Source organism: Dipodomys spectabilis, unplaced genomic scaffold (genome assembly GCF_019054845.1).
Source record: "Dipodomys spectabilis isolate Male_0828 unplaced genomic scaffold, ASM1905484v1 ptg000002l, whole genome shotgun sequence".
NCBI classification, from domain to species: Eukaryota; Metazoa; Chordata; class Mammalia; order Rodentia; family Heteromyidae; genus Dipodomys; species Dipodomys spectabilis.
Window position 1 is genome coordinate 59,958,666 of NW_024870679.1, and position 25,136 is coordinate 59,983,801.

Below are 25,136 nucleotides of genomic sequence, written 5' to 3' on the forward strand. Positions count from 1 at the left end.
TCTGGAAGGGAGCGAGGAGTTTCTGAACATCAAACTGAGAGTAAATATCTTTTTAAATGTTTTCTGCTTTGGGTTCAGATTGAAAATCTAAGCTCAAGTAACCAGAAATGAAAATCAGGGGAAGATCACACAATTAATTTTGATGAATGAGTATGTTTTAATCCATGTACGGCAATATTCTGGTTAATGATATGCCTCCTTAGGACATCCATTAAAAATCCATTAACTTAACAGGCAAAATCTAATAAAGTTACTCTGGAAATTTTCTGCCAGATTAACATTATGGACTTTTAATGAACATTTCTTTAGGTATTGCCCTATTAGCAGAGCTAATATACTAATCAAACATGTGTCTTGTATGCAGAGGAAAGAGGAAAATGTTGAAAAGGCAAGAGGTTAAAGGATCTGAAGAGAAACCAGAGTGTGAGGAAAATGGTAAAATAATCAGAAAATCAAAGCCCACAAATGGTACTGCTACAATCATAAAAATCCTTATAGATTTTCAAAACAAAATAGATCAGCTCCCAGAAGCATGAATCTATCTTCCTATTAATCAAAGAATAATAAGGCCATAAAAATGTGTTATGCCCTCTGTTAGAACTGGGAATATAAAAGCAAATAAGTGAAAAACCTCTTGTTCAAGACTTTACAATTTACTATAAAATCAAGATATATAAGCAGGTACAGCTGTTCAGCCATGGTTCTTGCCTGTAATCCTAGCTACTCAGGAGGCTGAGATCTGTGGATCATGGTTCAAAGCCAGACAGGCCAGAAAAGTTCATGACATTCCTATTCCAATTAATCATGAAAAAGAAAAATTGGCCTACAGTCATGTCCTATCCATCATAACTGATTTATTTTATTTATTTTTTCAACTGATTTATTTTTTCTCTTATGCTGTGGTATATTAATAAAATTTTAAAATTATCTCTAAATAGTTGTACTAAAAGGTTTCAATTTAACATGTCCATGTATGTGTACAATACATGTTGATCAATGTCACCCCTCCCATCATTCTTTCTCTCATTCTTACCTATCCCATCCCAGTTCTATTTCCACATATGCACATTGAGTATTATGTCTGTATTCACCCACCCTTCCTCTCTCCATTCAGCCTTCCTCTTCAGATAAGACATGTCACTATCTGGTTCATTTTAGAAAAACCCAAGTCTTAGGAAAGTAGGGTTGGTTTCCTATACTAGAATCTAGGCAAAATGAACAATATGTTACATACATACATAAACCCACTTATATATGTATATAAAATACCAATGTATGTATAGATAGAAAGATAGATGGACAGATGGATGTGATCATTCTCCAGATTTTCTCCTCCTTTACCTATTTTGCTGTAATTATCAGCAACCAAGTCTTCCAAACCAACCATCTTCCAGAAACTGTCATCCCAGCCTTTATCTGCTGAATATGTCCATTTACACACCAGGGAGCAGAGAGACCTAGGGAAAGAGGAGAGAGATAAAACCAATGAACCATGTTTCCTTCATAAGTAAGTATCGACCAGATTATCTTGAGTAATATGAAGAAAAATGTTAAGTATACACCACTGTTTAGATCCAAAGGTCTCCCTGGACACCTGGCAATCACTGGTAGCCCCTTCTTTTACTTTCAGAAGATTTTCAGCTCTTTATTTGGATACCGATCAAACAATGAATATTTACACTTACAGCTACACACATACAGATTTTTGAGGTAACTATAAATTATGATATTTAACTAGCTTTTAGATGAAATTAGCTTAGCAAACTTTAAAATATAACATTGGTTATGTTAAAAGCTGTTCCTTATCATTCAGAGATATATGCTAACATATTTATATGAGATGAGATGTTATTTTGGATTTGCTACAAAATAGCATGGGAAGAAGAATGACATTGTAGACAAGGCAAGACTAGCCTTAGTTGCTGGTCACTGAGGCTGAGACCAAACATTGTCCACTTTGAACATATTTAAAATTCTGTTTAATAAAGATGTTTTTAAAAGTTCCTGGTGGTTGTTCTAAGCTAAAGTAAAATGTAATAAGGAGGCATTTTCCTTTTCAGCTTTATTTCTCATCAAGTCATTCTTAATATTCTATATTCCATCTCTAAAAATAATTGGCATTTCTCTAAAAACATGACTGGAAAAGGGCGTCTTAAACTTCTATGTCTCTGTCCTGTACCCAGAGGCTTAAAAATTTCTTCCAGAACCCTTAGATAAGTATTTAAATGTTTTTTTCTTTCATGCATTTGTTTCTAACTCATTTATAAGATTATTTCTTTGTAGCTTTGTATGTCCCTCCCCCACAGTACAACCCCTGCTTTCACGATATTTGATGTCGGTATAATTTGTGGAGGAGATGGGGAAAAACAAGTCGTTTAAGGATACAGGTGGACCCGATGCAACTATGAGAAGTACAAGTCGTCATGTCAAAAACGAACTTTACAACTTTGGTGCAGAGGGGGTTGGGGGGGGATTGGGGGGCGGTGAGGGGAGGCTGGGAAGGGATGAGAAGGGTAAATAAAGGAGGAGGCTGCAATGCTTGATAAGAAATGTACTCATTATCTTGCCCATGTAATTGTAACCCCTCTGTACAGTATGTTCACAAAAAAAATAAAAAATTAAATTTAAAAAAAAAAGAAATTTCTTCCAGCTTCTCTTCTTTATAATAAAAACTTGCACTTTCACATAAGCTGAAATTCCAGTTTGGGGTTATGTATTCCTTTTCTGAGATCCGAGCATAGCATTATTGTCTAGCACATCCTGTAATTAATTGCTTTTTTATAGATCTTCCTTGTAGCCCTAATACTTTTCAATATATTTTCCATATTTCTCCAGTGCAATTTTTTAAAAATGAGATTTGTTACATCAACCCTGATTAACTCCATTCACTTGACCTTTGTGACATCACTGGTTTCCATTGTGTGATTCCCAGCCTAGCTTCCTCCTAGTGTACCATCTTGAATCACTTAAGAAGTTTTTACATGTCAGCTCAGACAGTTTAGGAGGCCTCAATGAAGGGACTGTTGTTAAATGACTATTTTCTGTGTGCAACCAATTCTATTATAGGTAGACAGCTACTGCTTGCCTACCCACTTCGGCTCTCCCAGCAAACCAGCAACTCTTTTGACATAAAACCAGTCTTACTCTTACAAAACCAGTCTTACCTGCCCACATATGAAAGGACACTTTTCATTAACAATTTGTTCATTCGTGGCACAACTGCCAGAACACATAGATTGGTGTTTAGTGACACCAATACATTTAAAAAGTACTTACACAAATATAAATACATACATACACTATATCCTTTATTTAAGGTAAGAGATGCAGAGTAGGTAAACTCGCCCTTGGCACAATGTTTGAAATTTCAACTATCTAGGAACTCTCTTAGCTCACTGGGAAGAGCAATTATAAACAAAAGACAATGTAGGAGGATTATTTTCAATAATCCTAGCAAATAAGATAAATCTTCACTCTCTAGATGCCCCATTAATAGAGACTTCTGTTCCTCTACTCTTAACTATTTCTTGCATCTTACTTGACTTTTGCTCCTCCCATGCACCCTTGTCCACTTTGGCAACCTACAAGTCTTCCTTTTTATCTAGTTCCCATTTAGTTCTTCTATCAACATGTCCATACTATCCGCAAGCCAATTTTAAGTCTCTCCTTTAAGATGCCATGGAAAATTACAAATACATTACAGTTTTTAACATGTAAGGGAGGTTTACTGTTAAAATGGTCCTGTGCCTTGAATCCTTCGACATATCCACATCCTCTGCCATGTAACTAAAGAGTGTGGAAACTTCCTCCTTACAGTATAGGCCATGCCCTATGGGAAGGACCACTTTTCTTATCTCTACACTTTGAATTGGGACACACGATTGGATTTAGCTAAAGGAATTCAACAGAAGGTACTGCATACCACTTCTGTACCCTAGGCTTAAAGATGCTTCATTTATTTTAATTGCTTTCTTGCACCTCTGGCTCCACCATGAGAAATTCATGTTGAGCTAGCGTACTAGTCACATGAGGAGGATCAAAGATGAGAAGCATACAGCAATGATCAAAAAAAAAAAACACAATCTGGATCACATACCTCTAGGTGGTTGTGGATCAAGTTGAATCAGACAACCAAGATGCCAGTGAATGAATCAAACTAACATCAAAAGAACCACTCACCAGAGCACAAACTAACAAAGCCTCTTATCAGGCAATCAAATGATCACTGGATTCCACTCTGAGCCTTGGTTGTGGTTTGCAAACAAGCAGTAGTTAACTCAACACTTTAAAATGTAAGTAAATTAGTCCAACTGTATTTTGCTCATATAATAAGAGAAAAAATAGGAATGCCTCATTGCTTATTGTTTATAGTAAATTAAATAAGTGGCTAAAAAGTGTTCTAGGAGTGAAGATGACTGAACCACAGTCTTGTGGCTAAAGATGTCTCTGGAAACTCAATTCTCCATGTGGACTGTGCAACTATGATTAGGATTCATTTCATTTGTATCTCTGTAAATCACTCTAGTGCTAATAGTGATTGACATCTTTCAGAGAGTGCATCTCAAGTTGTAAGTTTTTAGCAAATCTCTAGGAAAGAAAGAATACAGAACTGCATCTTCTTTCTGGGTAAAGGCAAAGTACCAGTAACTAAATAAAGGTTTATTCTTGCCCAGAGATTTCTGTTACAACCAGAGTTTTGTCATTTCCCTGAAGTGTTTTTCTGTGCAACTAGCCTCCTAGTCACCTTTAGACAAGCTATATCTACCAGCCCATCATGTCATTCCGCACAGGAGCATTGTAGAATTAAACTTAGAAGTAAAAGCCTCGAATAGTCAGAGACTACCTCGAATAGTCAGAGACTACACTGCAGGCTAAGTTATTTCCAAGAACAATGTGCAGAAAATGAGTGCTATTTTTTCCCAGGAAGCTTGTAGAGGATAGAAGGCGCCTTGAACTCTTGGTGAATTGGCTCACTTCCAACAGGAATATCAGGGCATAAATCCTGTACCTTTCCTAGCATTCAGATTTGTTAATGCTGAATAGATCCTCAAAAACCTACATATAAGCACCAAAAATATACAGACCCATGAGTAGATTTTTAAAAACTATATAACTTGGAGAGACAGGTGTTTTTGAGAGAAGATTATGTAGACCATCTATAAGAAGCAAGTGGCAGGTCTCACTGAAGTAGAAATGATGAAAATACTGGGAGGCAACATTAATGATGAAAGCAAGGAGAACTTACACACTTACACTTACACTTTCTGGAAGGTAAAGCAAGGAGAACTTACACACTTACACTTACACTTTCTGGAAGGTAAAGGTTGTTTTTTTTTTTACACTAAAAAAATCAATTGGCCCTGATGGAAATTAAATTAATGTTCTGGAAGACAAAGTGAATGAATATCTTTCTCAAAGCAGTAAAGACATGAAAGGGGAAAAAATCATGATGGAAGGGGTAAGAAGCTTGGGGAAAGACCTAGGACCCTGAATGAGAATAACAGGAACTCCAGGAGCAATTTCTTTAAAAGGAACAGGAAAAAGAAAACAGAAGAGATGAGTGAACCATGATAAGTAAATGAATACAGTACAGGTACATGGTTACACTGAGTTAAAATAAGACTGAAGCCTATAGATGAAAAGCCTCACTTAGTCCAAGAAGTAAATCTTGAATTTCAAAAGCAAACAAAAAATCCCACCAAGTCAAAACAACAATGATAAAAAAGAAATAAACAAGGCTGAGAGATCAGAGTGTACAGAAAGAAGAGTCTTGCCCAACTATTCAAGCCTTAATATGGAGAAAATAACAGAGTAAAAGCAAACCTAATTTTTGATGATCACATATCGTAACAGCTACAGTTATTATAACCTTTCTGTTTTTTTAAAAAATCAATGAGTGCTGAGTACATATCAGAGATTTCCTCAGCAGGAAGAAGTCTCAAAATTAAAAATGAATAAAACAGCCACCAAATACCATCCATATAGACAAGATAAAGCAGCCTCAGTAAAAGCAAGAAGTTCCAACTCTCCAGATCTACCCAGAGCAAGGCAAGCACATGAAAAGCACAAGTCTGCTAAGTTCCAGGGGCCTGATCATTTTCATGCATTTCTCCAAGACTATGAAAACGAAGTCGGCCCTGCTGCATTATTTATAGACAGTTCCCTGCATTGACATTGCCAGGCCCCTACTTTCAAGGGAAACCTTTTGTTCTCTGCCTGGGGAATGCAGAACCTGGAGAGTCTCAATCGAACAAGCTAGTGAATAACAGAATAATTAGAGTTGGGTTTGGGGATAAATTACCAAGATATTTCTGGCTACAGTCTTTGGTACATCACAGGCCCATATGATGGCTCTGTTTTTCCAAGACATGCAGCAGAATGAATTACCAGCACTAAAGATACCGCTCAAGGGGAAATATAATGACTGGGGTTGGATTGCTAATTGCATCAACAAAGAGACCAAGGAAGGCCTTATTTCTGAAGAAATACCACTGCACCAAGTGGAGTTGCTTCTGTTAAAGAGCTGTCAGATTTCAGGCTTGTTACTATTGGCTCTGTACTTCATCAAGACTTGCTGACAGGTCCATGACAGACCAAAATAATATATGCAGTGATGCAACACAGGGCAATATTAAATTGCCTCTTCAGTTAGACCTGCTGATAACATGGTTCAAACGTAGCCATGACAATATGGGGAGCATGAAAGAACTGAATAAATAATCAAGTTGAGGGAGTTTCCCATGAGAGAAAGGGGGGGGTGTCCAAGAGTCAAAATTAAGAGACCCTATAGTCAATGCCAAAACATTGGTGAAGCCCCTGGATCCATAAATTTGAATTTGTCTTCTAACTTTAATGAAAGGCAATGCTAATTAGGGGCACTACTGAGAGGAGGAAAAAGGGCAAAGGCATCTCTGTTAAGTGTGAAGTGCACTGTATGTAGGTTACTGAATATCACAATGAAATTGTAAAGAAAGTGACAGAGAAGGACACTTCACAGAAAGGTTGAGTAACTCCTTTGAGGTCATACCATTAGGAAAGAGCAGGGCAGAAGTTCAAACTTTGTCCTGATTACTGCAAAACTATACTTATGAATGACATACTTTTTCATGCTCATTCATGAAAAAATAGTTACAAGGCATTGCAATCACCAATTAAACAATGTGAAAGAGTACAATAAGTTTGAGGTAGTATTCAATTTTTCTAGGTTACTTTGTCTATCTTTTCTGTGTGTATGTGGGCATATATGCATACATGCACACATGCTAATGACCAAATCTTGCTTGGTAAGTACTGAGTTAAACCCCATCTCTCTCATTTTCTTAGTAGATGAATAAATACAAAAATTAAAATGGAGCAAAGAAGCAGCTTCCTTAGGTAGCTACTACTGGTAAAGGTTAACTTGTTCAAGAGTTGAATAGTATATGCAGCTATTCAAGGACAATGAGATTAACTCTCATGATGTCCAAATGAAGAGTACTTTTGACAGTTCAGTTATAAGGTCACATAATTAAAAATAAACTGTGAAATATGATTATAAAATGACCAAATTACTTCAAGGTCATCCAAAGGTAATAGTAACCAGCCCTTCATTAAGAAGCTTAAAGAAAGGATGTCTTTGTCAGTCAGATTGAAGATGACAAGGAAAAAGAGGAAGAGATAAAAGAGGAGGCTGCAATGCTTGATAAGAAATGTACACATTATCCTGCCCATGTAATTGTAACCCCTCTGTACAGTATGTTCACAAAAAAAAATAATATAAAATAAAAAAAAAAGCAAAGGCAAGTGTTAGTGGAGACGAGGAAGAACAGTTCAGATGGAGAGTTGCATGTGCAAAGGGGTGGAAGTTCGGTCCCACATGGCACAGCATAGGTTTCAATGAGAACTTCATAGGGCAAATCTTCCAGCTAAGTGCTTCTTGTATATGAAAGTACTCTTCCTTCTTCCTTCTCTACCTACTCCCTTACACATATCAACTAAGCTCTTCTCATGTACCAGGAGTAGGTATTATGTCTTTCCTCTTAGAGCTCACAATCAAAGATTCATCTACTCTCTTGCTCTTCCAAATCCCTTTCTTCTGAATCCCATACCTTGGTGATAGCTAGCTTCTTCTGCAGTATCTACCCTAGTATGTTTATGGGGCTACTGACACCAAGACCTATTACTAAATATAGCTGTGCCCCAGTATAACCTACAAGAGTTTGAGGACATGAGCAACTGTTTATTCTGACTCATAAAAGTTCCCTGAATTTCACAAGCTCCAATATTAAAATACCTTTTCAAGTGGTAACACATTTTGTTCTACTCTATTACATGATAACATATTGTGTGTCAGCATGCATGAATAGTGGAGTCTATCATAATCTTTCCAACATCCTTCAGCAATAGTGGTATCTTAGACTTGCCATTTGGGAAGTAGAGCATTGAATGGATCTGAAGCAGTCTAACCTGTACACATCAGTAAGCCTGGGGCCTAATGTCACTGACAATATGGAGAAGAAGAAAAAATAGTAATGCTATTCTAAAGAAACTAATTGGGAGGAAGGGAAAGTAAGGGAAAGAAAGTTATACTAATAAATGCACATTGAAGACTGCTCTGCCTTGAAGAGATAATGTAAGATTCCTGGCAGAGAAAGAAAAAGGAGTTAGAATCAGATAGTTCCTGCCAAAGGCCCAGTACATCTCAGTTCTGTTTTGCTATTAGACTACTTTATGATTCATTTCTGGCAAGATGATCCAACAAGCATCATATTAACTTGAGAATATTCTTCAGTATGAATAAGCACATAAACAACGTATCAAAGAAATATTTTCTTGTCAAGCTACCATTATCTTTACTTTTTGAGAAATAACTATAATATATACCATAGTTCAGCACAGTGCCTAACATATGGTAGGTATACAACATATATTCTTTGCCTATCTTTCATGAGAGAGGTTAACTCTAAGACACACTGAAAGACATAGAAATTTCTATCACACTAAATGCCCCCAAATGGCTCTAACTTTGTTCAAGGATACCTAAGCCAGGTGCTGTAAACTCATATCCACAATCCTAGCTACTGAGAAGGCTGAGATGTGCACATCCTGGTTCAAAGCCAGCTCAAGCAGACAAATTCAAAAGACTTTTATTAAAGCCAGGGAAATGGAGGTAAAACTCAAGTGACAGACTGCCATCCTTGAACAAAAAAGCCAGGAGAAAACTCAAGGCCCTAAAATGCTCTCGGTACTTTACTGAAAATACCTTAGATTATTGACTTTATGTTTACAGTCTTCTTACTCTATCAAATGATGCCACTTAATTCCCATGGTGCATCATGCAAAATTGGGGCATTCTTCCCCTTATTCTGCTTCCTTTTGTGCTCCAGGTGACAAACATCCTCATCATCAAGACAGCCATAACAATTGGAGGTCATTTATGATAATGCTAGTAGGCTCCATGTGACAATATCAACTGCTCCAGCACACCAGAATCTGCCTATTTAATGTTTCCACAGTTGAGAATATAGCAAAGAGCAATTGGGGAGAGTTGAATTAAGACTTTCCAAATAAGGTGAGAAGGCAAAAGTATTAAAAGAAAGAATTGGTGAACCATGAGTATGTAGACGTGCAGTATTCTTGGCTGACATATGTCTTACTTCTAAGAAAAGAAGGAAAGGAAAGGGACAAAACCTAAAAGAAAATGAATATAAGTATAAAAGGAAAGGAAATAAGCAGAAAAAGAGTCTTTAAACTAGGCTCTTATCTTTCCTCAGAAATTAAGATTTAGAAACTGGCAGAACAATGGCTGCTTTTCAGAAGGAAGACACAGACTTGTTACTTGCAGAAACATGGAAATTCATGACTTACCCATTAACACCTTCATAGTATTCATCATCCCTCTGGCCTCAAGGGGTGAACATTCTCCCTCAGGGGAGAAAGACTCCCAAGATCCACTTTTGTGAGCAGAGATAGCTAGCAGGGGACCCAATTAGCTTTAGAGTCTAACTCCTTAGCAAGAGGTATAAGAATAAAATTTTTGCAGGCGGAATGTAAGACATAAGAGCCAGAGAAGAAGAAACTCTACCTGGGACCTGGGAATGCTAAGGAAACGTTCAACCAGAATCACTGCAGAAGCTGTGAGTCCTGAATGTGGAAAGCCATTCACCAGATCAACAAAGTTGTGGAAAATGTGTTCTAGGCAGTGCGCTTAGCTCAAATGTGATCTTGACTCTGGAAAGGGAAGAGGATAACTGACCTCCTAAGGACTCTTTTAGACTTGAGATTTTCTTGCTGTTACACAGGAGGCATGACTGAGCATGGGCACTGTGGGATTTTGATCATTCACTACCAAGACATCCTCATGCTCATCGTTTTCCTTAACTACTAAGGAGGGTAAGTGTAGTACTTACCTCATAAATTAATTAAAGGATTAAGTGCTATTGTAACTTAAATAGCAATCCCTGTCAAAAGAGCTATTTTGTTTTTATCATTTTCATCAGTGGCACAATCACCACCTCTAGCTACCTTTGAAAAAGAAAATACCAATGAGAGAGAAATATTCAAATCAATACTCCCTTTAAGACACTAGTGAAGACACTACAGAGACAGAAGCATGTTTTTAAGCTCAAATTTGATGACTATAATCTGAATAAAATAAAATAATGTCATAGGAAATCTAGCTCAGCTTTGTCCAAGTCAACATAAAATTGAATTGAGAAGTGTAGCCTAGTGACACAAACCTATAAATTTAGCTTTAGAGAGCCAGGTACCAGTGGCTCATCCTTATAATTCTAGCTACTAAGGAGGTTGACATCTGAGGATCATGGTTCAAAGCCAGCCCAGGGAAGGAAAATCCATGAGACTCTTATCTCCAAAAAGCTGCTGCTAGCCTTGAGCAAAAGAAGCTCAGGGACAGTGCCCACCCTTGAGTTCAAGACCCAGGACTGCCACAAAAAAAAAAAAAGAATGATTGCTTAAGGCCAGTGCAGGCAAAGTTAGCAAGATGCTATATCAAAAGACAAAAGGAATGGTTAAGGGTATAGCTTAAGTGGCAGAGCATTTTTCTAACAAACACAAGCCTCTAGGTTCAATTCTCTATGCTATCACAAAAAAGTAAAAAGTAAAGAAAAGAAAACAGAAAATCATTTTAGTTCATACCTTGAACTTTGAAACCAAACTTTGCCTTCTGTACACTTGAAGGTAACACCACCCAGAATGTTCTATATTCATGGAAAGCATTCATTTCCAAACTATATTTGTCAGCACTGAACATAGCACTGAAGAAACAGACATTCAAGGGTTTTTCCCTTGAATAGCTCAGAGGTAGATAAGGAAAACTGGTGAAGGTAAAGGAATACAAAAAGTAATGTAGGTCTAGGTGTGGTGGTGCATACATGTAATCTCTGCCAATTAGCTGAGCAGAGAGATCACAAATTCAAGGCTAGTCTGTGCTATATAGTGAGACTGACTCAAAACAATAGTAATGTAAGATTTTCAGTAAGCCTGATAGGAATACAGAAGAGCAGAGATATCAACTTCAACCAAAAAAATATTCAAAGAAAAAATGAGAAAACATGTATAGGCTAGAGAACCTAAGATAAACAATACTAAGTTATTCATGGTTTTCATGTATCTGGCTAACACAAACTATCCAGCTCCTGATGTCAGATTCTATGCTTGGTGGTATATACCTGAAACACCTTGATCTTCCTTAACCTTCATAAACCTTAAGCCTTCAGAGGTCAATTCCTTTGGAGTTCATCCAGAGCTGTCACTTGCCTCTCTTTGAGTCTTCGTTGCTCCCTATTGCAGCACTAAATATTGCTAACAGACTTTTTCTCTCTTCGTTGGACTGGAAGCCCAGATGGCACACTGTACCATGTTCTTTCTTGTAAGGCTGGATGTCTGAGGTTCACAAGAAACAACTGTGAGTGATTACTGGCCATCACCTTTAACCTACTGCCCCATGTACCAATGCCCACTTCATTCCTGCAGAGGCAGTCTGTTTTGGATGCTGAACTGGGACCACCTTTGCAACTCAGTCCATATGCGAAGTTTTCAAATGGGCTAGTATTAAAAAAAGAAAGAAAGAAAACACCAACAAACAAAAGGGATCAGAGGCCTCTGGCTCAAGTGTAAAACAACAGCCTTGCTAAAATCAATAAGCAAAGGAAGCTGCCTGGTTGATATCCTTTCTTAGTAACTAGAAAGAAGAAGCTTGCGCGGCTCTAAGTAAGAAGCCATATGAAAAGATAAAAGTGCACTTGGAATCTATCATGGTTTTTTTTTTAAATCACCTTTAGAATTTCCATGTGTTTTTCGAATTGAGAAATTATTAAGGTTTATTGATAAACCAGATCTGGGAAGAAAAATATATGTGGCCTGAATTCAATCTATTTCCCTTGTGCATCATTTGTTTCTTTTGAACCCGCAAAGCATTTGTAACAAATAAATCATATCTTATAAATTTAGTAACTGGAGAAACTGAGATGGGAATAGTTGATAGCAGGCTTAAAAAGATCCTACCATGTATGACTTGGGGACAGGGTATTTCAGTTACTCCCCAAGATTGGATGAATCGACTGATTTTAATGGCATGAGACATATTCCTAAGTACACCTAAAATCAACAATCACTTACTAATCATACCCAGCCCAATTTCATTTCGGCAAAGGACCAGTAAGTTGAGAAAGTAGCATTTAATGGTTTGGAAAAAGAGAACAAAAAAGAATGTCAAATGGAAAAGAAAATTATACCTAGGGAAGAGAAGGATATAGAATGATGGAATAACCATCTCTATGAAAAAAAATATTTTCAGCTGAAAGCAGCTGGTTTTCATTTCTATGAAAATCAGTGAGCATAAATTTCAGTAAGGTTTAGTTCTGCAGGGAAGCTGCAGAACTTACTTACTTACAGGACTAGAAGACGTGTCTTGGTGTAAGAGAAGACAAGTCTTCTCTTAGAAGCTCTGCAGCCTAGCATATCACATGGCTGGGGAACACATGGGCTTGAAGTAGGGAAGTATTACACCGAAGATTGCTGGCGGTTTTATTAGTAGTAATAGAGTTCAGGCTCAAAGATTCTGTGGTTCATTTCATTTACTCTAAACTCAACCTCTTCAACCTCAACAAAAGAGCAATACTGAAGAAAAATGTTTCTAAGAATTTCAAATGCATAAAAGATAGTGACAATTTATGGTCTGACTTAAATAAAAACTCACTAGTTTTCATTACATTTCAATTTAATAAAAATCTACTGAGTGGCTATGAAGTGCAAATTCTGTACAAGGTGTCCGGTTCATGAAGAAAAAAGAAAAATACAGTTATGGCTCTTCAGCCCACTGGAGAAAAGGAAATCCATCTACCAATCACTGTGAAAGGCCAGAGATGCAATAACAAATACCTGAGAAACACAAATTCTCACAGAGAAAAAAGAATAAAACAATAATGACCACTGAATTGTCAAGTGCAACAAAAAATTTAGGGGCAAAGAAACAGATTATGAGGTGAATGGTAAAAAATTGGTAAGTTGGCTGGTAAATGCTACAAACATTATAAACAAAGACAGAGATGCAAAGGTATCTGAATCATACTGCAATCAGAGCCTGGCCTCACTTAATCTGAAAGAAATTAGTTGTATTGAGGAAATAAGAAAACCTGAAGTTGTTTGAGTCATATAAGTAACCCAGTATGTAAGTCTCTAGAAGAAAGGCAAATGACAGTTATCTCTGAGAAATTTGCTTCCTATTATTTTTCCTCTTAAGTGGAATAAATGTTAGCATTTTGGCATTTTTAAACAATTTCTGATATTAGAAAATTAGGCAATTAACTGATAGCTGCCAAACATGTACAATATTTGACCTGGCATCCAATGTAAAACATTCACAAGGGACCTACACAGGATTTGATTCTTAGAGAAAGAACAGCTGGGTTTTTTCAGGATGGTTGTGATACTTTCAGAAGAGGCATATTTGTTTGGTTTGTGCCAGTACTGGTGCTTGAACTCAGGGCCTAGTCTCTGTCCCTTAGCTTTTTTCCTCAAGGCTGATACTCTACCACTTGAGGCACAAGTCCACTCCTGGACACTTGCTGGTTAACTGGAGATAAGATCCTCTTGGATTCGTCTGCCCAGGCTGGTTTCGAACCTCAATTCCCTGATCTCAGCTTCCTGAGTAGCTATGATTACAAGCATGAGTCACTGGGGCCCAACACATTCAGTAGAATTTTTTTTTTAATGTCATCACACTCAAAAACACTTTCCAAATCAGAAGCAGAAAAACACTAAAGATAGATATTTATTTTTTAAAACACCTATGAAATGTCTAAACTTCAGAGCCAGCTATCTTTGCAGAACATGCCAGGCATTGTATAACATGAAGGTTGTATAATAAAAAGAGAAAGAAGAAAATTCCTGTTGAGTCAATGGTACTATCTCTCAAGTACACAGATACTTTAGGATATTGTGTGGTAAAAGGGAAGGCCTCTCATCAGGTACCAAATCTACCAAACCTGGGTCTTGATTTCTCAGCATCCACTGTGAGAGATACACTTCTGTTGTACCAAAGCCACTCCTGTCTCTGGTATTTTGTCATTCCAGGATGAATAGACTTACCACAGAAAAGCCTGCTGTCCTTGATATCACCGGGTCTCTTCCACCTTGTGTTGTCTCACATTTGTTATGTATATCCTCGCTATATATATTATATATGTATTTTTTCTATGTGTATCCTACCTATATACATATGTATGTATATGTATATATATATATATATATATATATATATATATATATATATATCCTACCCATGTGGGCATGTGAGTTTATGATCCACAGTGAACATCAGTTGAACCCTTACAGTTGTACAAACACCTCCTCCATCCCCCATTGGGACAAAGGAAGGACTTGAGTGTCTGACTTTCCATTTTTGTCATGAAGTCAGTCACTCACCATGTACTTCTAGAATTCCTTGTAGGTCCTGGGAACTGGAGGGGGAAAGACAGACAGACCTACACACAGTCTGACTTAATGGAACTTACAGTCCAAGGGCCATGAGCAATCACGCTGTACCATTTCCTTGGATGACCAAGGTATACTGATAGTATATCATACTAAATATTGTTGGACAACTTATTAGACACATTGATCACTCTGGTTTGAAGAAAAACAAACAAGCCAAAGGCCCAAGAAGCTAAGGACATTGTCTAAAATGGCACAGCTAATAAATGTTGGATCTTGAATCTGCATATCCTCTCTTGTTTTTAATTGTCAACATGATATAGAGAGAGGTTATGTAAGTCAAGTAAGGAGTACATCTCTTTTTGAAAAGTGTCACCCCCTCCCTCATTTTTCTCCAAGTTTTTCCCTCTATATCTCTTATCAATAATAAAGATACTGCAAGCAGGGAGGGCTATCTCCAATCATTAGATTAACCAATAACACCCATAATGTTTTCTCCTTGCAGAACAAGCTTTAGAATTTTAACAGTAAAAATGGTGGATACCAACTAGTAAATGGGTGATTCTGCCCAGACTGGCTTAGACATAGGGAAAAAAATCACAATAGTGAGGCCGGCCAAGAATAAGATGTGGGTTTCCAATAGAGTTCTTCCTGGGCTCTATGTGTCACCAGTGACACATCTGGAAATAGAGAGACAGGGAACAGAGCACAGCTCCTGCTCTGCCAGGAAATTCACCAAGGCACATTTTTGGTAAAAACCAATGAGATTTTGCCAGGTGTTACTAGGCCAGTCAGCTTATTAGCATGACCCAGGGAGAGCTGCCTCTGGAGAGAACTTCCTGGTAATCCTGGGGAAGGCCTACTACCACTCCAGACAATTTGTGAGCAGCCAGAGCTCACCTTCAGTTCTGGACACACTGAAGCATAGAAAATGCATCATAGTCCTTGAGTCCATCATAGTCCTTTCCCGGCTTGGAAACATCTTTATGGATGTAAAAATTACTCCAAGGTTCTTGGCCTTCATTGAATTTTAATTCACCGTTCTTAATCAAGAGGATTTCACTTATCAGGGAAATTCTAGAATATGTAGAAACATTTCTGATTTTTCTGATTGGGGGCTGCAGAGATATGATACTGGCATCTGTCAAGTAGAGGCCAGGTATGTACTCAATATCCTGCAGGGCCCAAAAGGACAGCCCATGATGAGGAATTATCTGGCCTCAAATATCCATAGTGTCAGAATTAAGAGATCTTGACTGAAATGCCTTAAGTGCTTACTGATTGCTGACTGTATACCTAGCCTTAGGCTGCGCTCTACAAATACATAGCTAAACTGGAAAAGGCCAACTTTCCTCAAGATGCTCAGAATCTAGCAAGAGATGGAATCACAGACAGAAATTCCGTTTCATGAGACTTGATCCAAAGTAGAGGGCTCCAAAATAAGCTCTAGGTTCAAAAGTGTATTAGCTCTTGTGACCCTGAGGAGGGCACTTTGTTTTTCAACTTTTACTGGAACTGAATGGGATACTACAATACTGACACTTCTAACTGCTAAAATGGAAACTATTCAAATGCACTGCCATCATTATCACCAACACTGCTACTCTCCTGACTGCTAATGCTACTGCAGAGATAGAACACCAGGTGGACAGGAGACTTACGGGATATGAAGCAGGACTATTTATGAATTCTGCAGTATAATCTTATTCTTTTTCTCAAAATTCATAATGTAATAGTCAATCAAATTTCAGAGTGGACGAATATATTATCCACCTAATGTGAGCCATTAAATCTGACCAAATAGTTTATTATGACTAACATTTGAATTTTGTTGGTTATTCTTATTCTTTATTCTGGCAAATAAAAATCTTTCTCTCTTCCTTCTTAAACTGGCAAGAGTATAAAATATGTATTACAGAACTTGAATTTTTCCAATATATATAATATGCCTAATATGTATATCAATTCTCAAAATACCTGTAAGAGATAATAAACTTCAGAAGAAAGAGAAAAAAGTATTTATAATGTAAGGGAATGTCTGCATCAATACATTCTCTAAATCTCCAGACACCAACCCTATGTTCTATGAAAATCCTAACAACTTAGAGGTGAAAAACATTTCACAGCTCAAGGATGGAGCTGCACAAGACAGAAAGTCTAACCCTTCCATACTTTAAAAGAATGAGTTATAAATTGGAGGTTCATATAATCTTCCCCTCACGTCACAAATTTGCAATAATGGCTCATAGAAATCACTATACATCTATTTTTTAAATAAAAGATATAAATAAATGGCCAAATGAAGAGGGACAATAGCCCAAGGTATGTAGGAAAGACAAGGAATACCCATGGCTTCTCCAGTGCCAGCCTCCCAGAACCTCAATGTATTTATTCATCAATCTGAAACCTTTATGAACTCTATGTTCTAAAGGCTTTTAAGCAGACTTCATTAGGTTGGTATGATCCATTGTTTCTTTCCTTTTTTTCTTTAAGTCTGAGATCCAGACTTGAACTTGTTACCTGCCACTTTTGCTCATTGGCTGGCAATCTACCAACTGAGCTATACCTCCAAAGAGACTAAACTTATTAAGCCAAAGTTCTTATTAAGCCAAAGTCTCTAAAGGTGGAAGGTCTGTCCCAGCTTCATCCACTTTCCATCTTGCTGCCTAGATGGAAGCTGTGGTTGAAAGCTCCCTGGAGACCACACAGACAACAACATCACAGTAAGTATAGTACAGCTAGTTCCCAACAAGTTTTATGCTCATGAATTCCAACAACCTCAGTTGAAAGCATCCAATAAAAAAAGTCCCATTATATGTATTGAATACATATAGACTTTTAAAAATTATCATTATTCCCTCAATAATGTAACAATTGTTTCTATATCATTTTTATTGTTTCAGGTATTATAAATCATCTAGAGATGATTTAAGGTATTCTGAAGGATATATACAAATATTATGTCATTTTATATAAGAGACGTGAGCATCCTAGGCCTTTGATGTCAAAAAAATGGTTCCTAAAACCAGTCTCATGAAGATACTGATAAAGAAATATACAAGGCAGAAGACACCTAGGCTTCTGAATGGTCTCATGAAAAAGATCTCTCTTGGGACTATCAGAAAGAGAAATACAGAATCTTATTGAAGACATTCTGGTGTTATAATATTGAAATGTAGGAGTCAAAAGTAGGGGACAATTAATGAAAGGGCATAAGAAACAGTACCTACAAGAGTAGAATTGAAAGAGAATTCAAGAATCCACTCCAATTACTTCCTCTTAGCAGGAGCAAGGCAGAGAGTGGAGGGTTGTGAGCAGCTAGGTTACAGAGGGTCATATATGTTATTCTACAGAGTTAAGACTCATTTACTACAAGTATAGGATGTTACTGAAAATTTTCAGAGTTCATTAATATCAGATTTGCATTTTAAGATAACAGGAGGCTGGATAAGTATATTCTCCCAGGATATGGGTAATTCTTTGCAAGTTGATCGTTGGCTTTTCTAGAATAGGATATAGAAAAGCAGCCCTACATGCAAATTGAAAATACTGGACCAGCAGCTAACAGCTTGGAGTTTATTCCTTATTCCTTGAAGCAGGAATCGTAGTTTAATTTAGATACCATTTAGTCAGTGAAGAAAAAAAAATCTCCTTTCAGCTCTGAAACAGGGTCATGTAGCTATAGTATTTATTGGAAAGAATTCAGGGGAGGGTGTTGGATGAAAAGAAAACAAAGAACTATGGGATGAGTTCAGAAGACTGTAACAAAATCTGCACCTGCTACCACTCACTCACTACTTAAATCTTCCAGGCAGCTTAGATTTAAACCAGGCGGGCCTGCAGTGCAGCCTCACTGATGTTTGGACTGTTTTATCAATAGCAAAATCAAAATGTATGTGCATGCATATGTGCACATGCATGTATGCATGAGAGCACATGAATGTGAGTGACAAATAAATTGGCAGAGAGGGAACCTCAAAGCGAATGAGATTTAAAGTCTTAGGGTGTGCATAAGACAGCAAACTTTGCTGGCAAACCACTGCAGCCTAGTCAATGCAAAATCCAGATTCCTTGATATTTGCAACCTGAGGATTTTTATTCTGATCACATCCCCAGAATTAAGTGTTATAAAAGGAAATAAATAGTACCAACTGAACTGAATTGAGTAGAAAGAGGTGGGGGGGGGGGGAATCAAGGGGAGAAATCATTAACATAAAAAGCAAAATTCCACTTCTCTGAAAAGATCTACGTTCACCTATATTTTCAGTCTTTAACATGTATATTTACAACTTTTTGTTGTTGTTGTTCTGGTCATGGGGCCTGAACTCTGGGCCTGAGCGCATCCCTCACCTCTTCAGCTCAATGCTAGCACTCTACCACTTGAGCCACAGCGCCACTTCCAGCTTTTTTTTTCTTCTGCTTATGTGGTGCTGAGGAATCGAACCCAGGGCCTCATGCATGCAAGGCAAGTACTCTACCACTGAGCCACCTTCACAGCCCTCTATTTACAACTTTTTAATCTTTTAAGTTTCTTAGCTACAAAACAAAACACAACAGAATTATAATTCCATCAGAGCCACAAAGGAGTTTACTACTCTAAAAGTTTACCCAAGTTCACCTGCCTACTACACCATTGTCAGTCATGTCACGTCTCTGATTTCAGTGCATTCCAGTTCTCAGGAAAGTGAAGAGAGTGGTCTGCTATGCTGGGTCAGTCTATCCTTGGTCATCAGCACTGAGATCCCCCTGCCCTAGCCGAGAAAAGCCACAGAAAGTACTGTTTAACTCCTTCGTTTTCTTTGATAAGAAACAAGGCCAAGATAATTGCCAAGTTCTAGAGGACAGAACAGATGCAGGTGAAAGGGCCCTCATTACTACACCTTTCCTATCCACAAGCATCTCTAATCCTGTCCAGTGGTCCACTCACAGCTTACTGGTCCCAATTCTGCCAGCAGGAACTCCCGAGGTGGGTAGACCTCCACCAGTGCATCCCTCCAACAAGTTGTCTAAGTCTCAGTTGTCTCACCTGAAATATGGGGCTGCAGCTTTTAGAGTTTAACCAAAGTAATCCAGGTAAAGCAGTCTGTAAAACAGTTCCTGGTAGGTAATTAACACTCAGTATTTCGGACGTACTTTGAAGCTCAAGAGGTCTGAGCAAGCAGCAGTAAATGAACCTCTGGAGTCCCTTTCTGATCGCTGGGTATTTACAGGCAATGGCACTTACTTGACATCATTACTGAAGTGTTCTTTAATTGGAAATAGTATAGGTGATCATTTAGTACTTGGGAGCTAAAAGTACTGAATCAGATTCACTTCTGTAACTTACTAGCTGAGTGACCGAGAAAGGTGTTTAATTGTTATGAAGCCTAGTTTCCTTGCTCATAAAAATCATGCTATATTCTTTTTTAAATTTTATTGTAAAGATGCTATACAGAGGGATTACAGTTACCTTGAGGAAGGTAATGAGTACATGTTTTGTTAAGCATTGTTATCCCTTCCTTTGTTTTTTTTTCCAACTATCCCTTCCCTACCTCAATACCCCTGTCTCCGCCCCCCCCCCCCCCCCGACTGAAGTTGTAAAGATCAGTTCCATTATAGTGTCTTGTGAGTATCATTGTTGCTATGGTCATCCTGTGTCCTGTTTCAGCATTTTGTTATTCTCCTTCTCTCCCCAAACTAGATAAACGTATATACAAAATGCAGGGTATCAAAATCAAATACAGTGACAACAGGGGATATGCAATATGGGAAAGAACATACAAAAGAAACAAAAAAAAATCACATAGTACATTAAAAACAACAAGAAGAAAAACCTCTTGAGTCTATATCTTAGGGTTTATTTCGCTTAGCACCATCTTATATGGTCACATGTACATAGCTTTTGACATTTTCTGCTCATCTGATAAGATTATCCTACATATACTAATTATGCAAATAAGGGAAGCCATGGGACTTATGTTTCTTTTGGGTTTGGCTTACTTCACTTAATATGATTTTTTCCAAGCCCTTTCATTTCCTAACAAATAGGGCAGTGTCATTCTTTCTGATGGAAGCACAGAATTCCATATATTCTTAAGTATAGTAAAAGTTCCATGGAAGTGTGGGTATATATGTATATATATATATGTATATATGTACATATATGTGTAGATATATAAATATATACATATATATCACCAGCTCTGGGCAGCTATGAATTGGAAAATGTTGACCAATCACTGTAGAACAACCTGCAGACACATGTATGGAATGATTACATAACACAGGTGCTCCTATATTCCCTGATCCACGTACTTAGCAAACATCAATAATTGACTGTTCTTTCTTACTTAGCTGAGATTGGCTTCCTGGTCCTCCCTCATACCATGTTCCAGACAGCATTTTCCAAGGTATAAAAATAGGAGCAAAGGCCAATCTATCTGCTTTCCCCTAATCCAGGCATGCTATCCCTTGTTAAAAAGGAGAATGCAGAAGGTCAGTAAGTTAAGTGACTTTTCAAGGGACTTAGATGTAGTAAGTGACCACCTGAGCCCCAGAACATAGACTGCCTAGCTCCCCAGGAAGTGCCACTTCATCCTCGCTCTGCCTCTCCAAGTTCCCCTACATCTTTGGGGAAATGATGGAAGGTACTTTGACACATTGTCTCCCTCCTCCTGGCTGTACAGGGTGGCTGCTGCACTTAGCAAATTGCTTGTAATCTAATTCTGACAGCCCCTTTTCTTTGACAGGTGAAGAGGAGGGGAAAAGTAAAGTGTCTCTCAAATGCTTTGATTGAAGCCAAAGAGATTTGCACCTGTTCTTGGCCAAATCTGGCTCTCAGGAGTATAAGCAAAAGCAATTCTCCCAGTACAGGGAACCTGAACTGAAAGCTAAGCTAGAGCAAAGTGAGTGGTGTCAGCTGAGGGAAGAAATGCGAGGTAACCAACTCTCACCTCCAGTGTCTCATTCAGGCATGAGTAAAGCAGCAGCTATGCAGCTATGCAGCTGGTATCATCCACTGATCAGGGACCGCGTGGGGCCATCTGCTCCTGTCTACTGGGCAGAAGCTCAGCACGCGCTGGTTCCAGCTGGATTTTTGTGGGGAGGGAAGCAGTGGGTGAAGGCCTCAGCTGCTGTCAGCAGACAGGGAGGCGCCTTTTCCTCACCTCCATCCTGGGTGCCCGCCATGGACCTGAGTTCCCAGCTGTCCTGTGGTTACAGACTCTCTTTGCCTGACTCAGAATGTAAAATGTACCTTCCCCTAAAAGGAGAATCAAAAACTTTGTTTTTATTTCTTCATATCTGACAGGGAGGGGACCAGGCATGAAAAAAAAAAGAAACAAAACAACTTTGCTTTTCAGGTGATACTATCTGATAAAAGATTTTTACTTCCCTCAATTCCACAACATGACTGGCTGCAAAAGAGGTTTTGAAACTAAATAATAGTCATCTGAATAATTATCATTCTTTATCATTCTTATATAAGCACTACCAGGTAACCACAGTCCCTTTCCCAATGATAACGTCATCCAGAATAACTTGAATTGTACAACTAGGCCATCCATCCATTCATAAAGTCACTGGACTAACCTAGACTTCTCCATGCCTACCCTCACCCCCAACAAGACATTTTTCAGCCTCCTGGTAATTCATCGTTTAGTTTAACAGTTAGTTGTTCAGAGGAATTATACCATTGGACTCCTCTGCTGAGTATACAATCCTTTAGTGAATCTGTGTTCATATGCACACACACTGTATGAATACACTGCCACATCTGATATTACAATGTAATGTGCTATTTCTTAACTCTGAATTATTGAGATTTTTGTAATAGTGTATTTCGGACACCACTCATCTTTCCTGACTTAGCAACTCAATTCTTCCTTCCATTCTCTCTTCTTGCTATCCTGAATATATTTATAGCAAGATCTCAAGGCCCTTCTTTGATTCTGCAATGGCTCCACACCACCCATCTCCTACCAAGAGCACCATTTCTGCTAGGTTAGTTAAAGATTAAAAACAAAACTCATTGGAAATGGAAGCTGTTACATGAAGCAGAAAAACTGCTTTCTCAGCTGGTGGTTCTGAAAGTTCAAGGATGGGTTTGGGAAGTGGCCTAGTAGATACCTACCATCCTCCATACACCAACCCAGGAGACTCCTATCTCCAATTAACTACCAAGCAAAAGCTGGAAGTAGAGGCATGGTTCAGGTACAGTATTAACTTTGAGCAGAAAAAGCTAAGCAAGAACATGAAGTCCCACTACTGACACAAAAATGAACAAAACAAAATAACACGGACAAAACATTAGTCACATCCATAGGGATCAAGCAATGCTGTATGGATATAGAATCAGTGTATACAAGAGTAACAAGAATCCTTACAAGCTATTAAAATTCCTTCTATCTCAAACCTAATCTAACAGGAGAATCATGTAGACAGCTTATAGAATTATATTTTTAGTGTTGTTTCTATCCAGGCCTCTGAATCAGAATCCCCAAACTGTATTTCTACTATTATTTTTAATGAAAAGCAAACACCTCCTGAGTGATTTTTGACATCATGACCTACTTTCTGAAGCTAGCTTTGGGATCCAATGAGCTAATGATTAAATCGGATGATTCTCAGAGTAAAATCTCAAAGCCCAGAATTTATCCAAATCACAGACAGTAAAAGTGAGATGTCAGTGTGTCATAAAAATCCGGACTAAAACAAGAAGTGACCATAACTTCAACCCAAATTATTCACATTTTAACCACGATTTTTATAAGCAGATTGCAGTGGTAGAGTGGGGAAAGGGATGCTAAAAAAGATTCTGCTACTAATCAAATAAGGCTTCTTAGAGGTCAGAGTATACCCTGGAAGTCTCAATAACCCATCTGGGTCTCTAGAAAGTGCCAGGCCTTTTGTGCTGCCATAATGATAGATTCTAATTATATCTGCCAACTTCATACAAAACATCTGTTTCCTCTTGTTAGCCCAAATAAAATCCAGGGAAAGGAAAAAGAAAAGAAAGATGGGAAGTAAGAAAGGAAAGAAAGGGGAAACGTTTGCTATCAGTTATAAAAATCTTGATTCTTTTCCAGTAAATTCTAGACTTTCATTATTTTTCTCCAAATATCTCAGTATGGACATATGAAGCAACTTCTTTTTATTACAATACAAACTTCACAATAAAAAGAAATCAGCCAGTACCTCAGTAAATAGTAAATCATGTTTCTCCAGTTTTACATTTTTTAACAATTATTGCAAAATGAAGGTTTCAAATGAGGATCATAAACCTCAAAAGGCTGCATGTCTCCCATGTACCTCTCCATCTTTCTCTACTTGCCTTTCACATTTTTTCCTAGTCAGAGAAACTAGTCTACTTAACTGGCTTTTTATCTTTGTCAGAGATTTCCCTACTCTAAGAATAGACTAAGAAACTTCATTTTCAGATACTAATTACAATTGGTGGTCATACTGAGATTTTTCAAAAACAATTCTTCTAAGATTTCTCAAATTAGAAATAGCCCAAGAACAGCAATTTTCACAACTACACCAGAAAACACTTAGGCTCAAATATTCTTTGTGCCAAATGCTTGGGGGTAAACATGAGTTTTTAAATGATTGTGAAATTACCCACTTCTGTCAGTCTCATTAAAAAAGAGAAAACGAAAACAATACTAAAGCAATCAGAAGGACCTTTTTGGACTTCAGAGCTCTCAGAAACATGTTAATATTCATTGTAGAAGAGTGTATTTCCCTTAAAAGATAGTAAGGAATAAGCACTTGGAAAGAGACATTAGGGGAGGTCCAGAATCCAACAAGCTTGAAAAAGATTTCACCAAATTTGGTGAACACCAGATGCCCTGGAGTCGGTCCCTCTCTTCTGGTGCCCTGGGTTTTCCAAATGAATGAGGTTTCCCCAACACACTTCTCCAAATCCAGGCAGACTTCCACCTCTGCCCTTGGACTTTAATACAAGGCAGCCAAGCCTTGTGTTTGCAGTGGCTGTGTAAGTCCTGTGCACACCTACCGGCTCTGGGAGTAGTGACTTCACTGCACCAGTCTTGCCAAAGGATTGGTGTCTTCTGATGTCATGATTCCATTTCTTCCACCCTCAGAAATACTCAACTCTCACTAGACTTGATCCGACCCAGATTTGGGAAACATGTTCTGGTGTTTACAATACATAAAGTCAGGATTATGGAAGGAAAGGAACCATCCATGGGAGATGTTCA

At 38.0% G+C, this 25,136-nt stretch overlaps 1 protein-coding gene across 3 annotated transcripts in view; it reads right to left on the bottom strand.

Annotated features, from left to right (window-relative positions):
- The window catches only part of Fggy (FGGY carbohydrate kinase domain containing), a 382,280-nt gene that overhangs the window by 236,913 nt on the left and 120,231 nt on the right, over positions 1 to 25,136 (bottom strand). For all 3 annotated transcript variants that reach the window (XM_042682452.1, XM_042682444.1, XM_042682462.1), the window contains exon 6: positions 1,342 to 1,457. In XM_042682452.1, the coding sequence (XP_042538386.1) occupies positions 1,342 to 1,457 (116 nt within the window). The remainder of the gene's footprint in view (positions 1 to 1,341; positions 1,458 to 25,136) is intronic.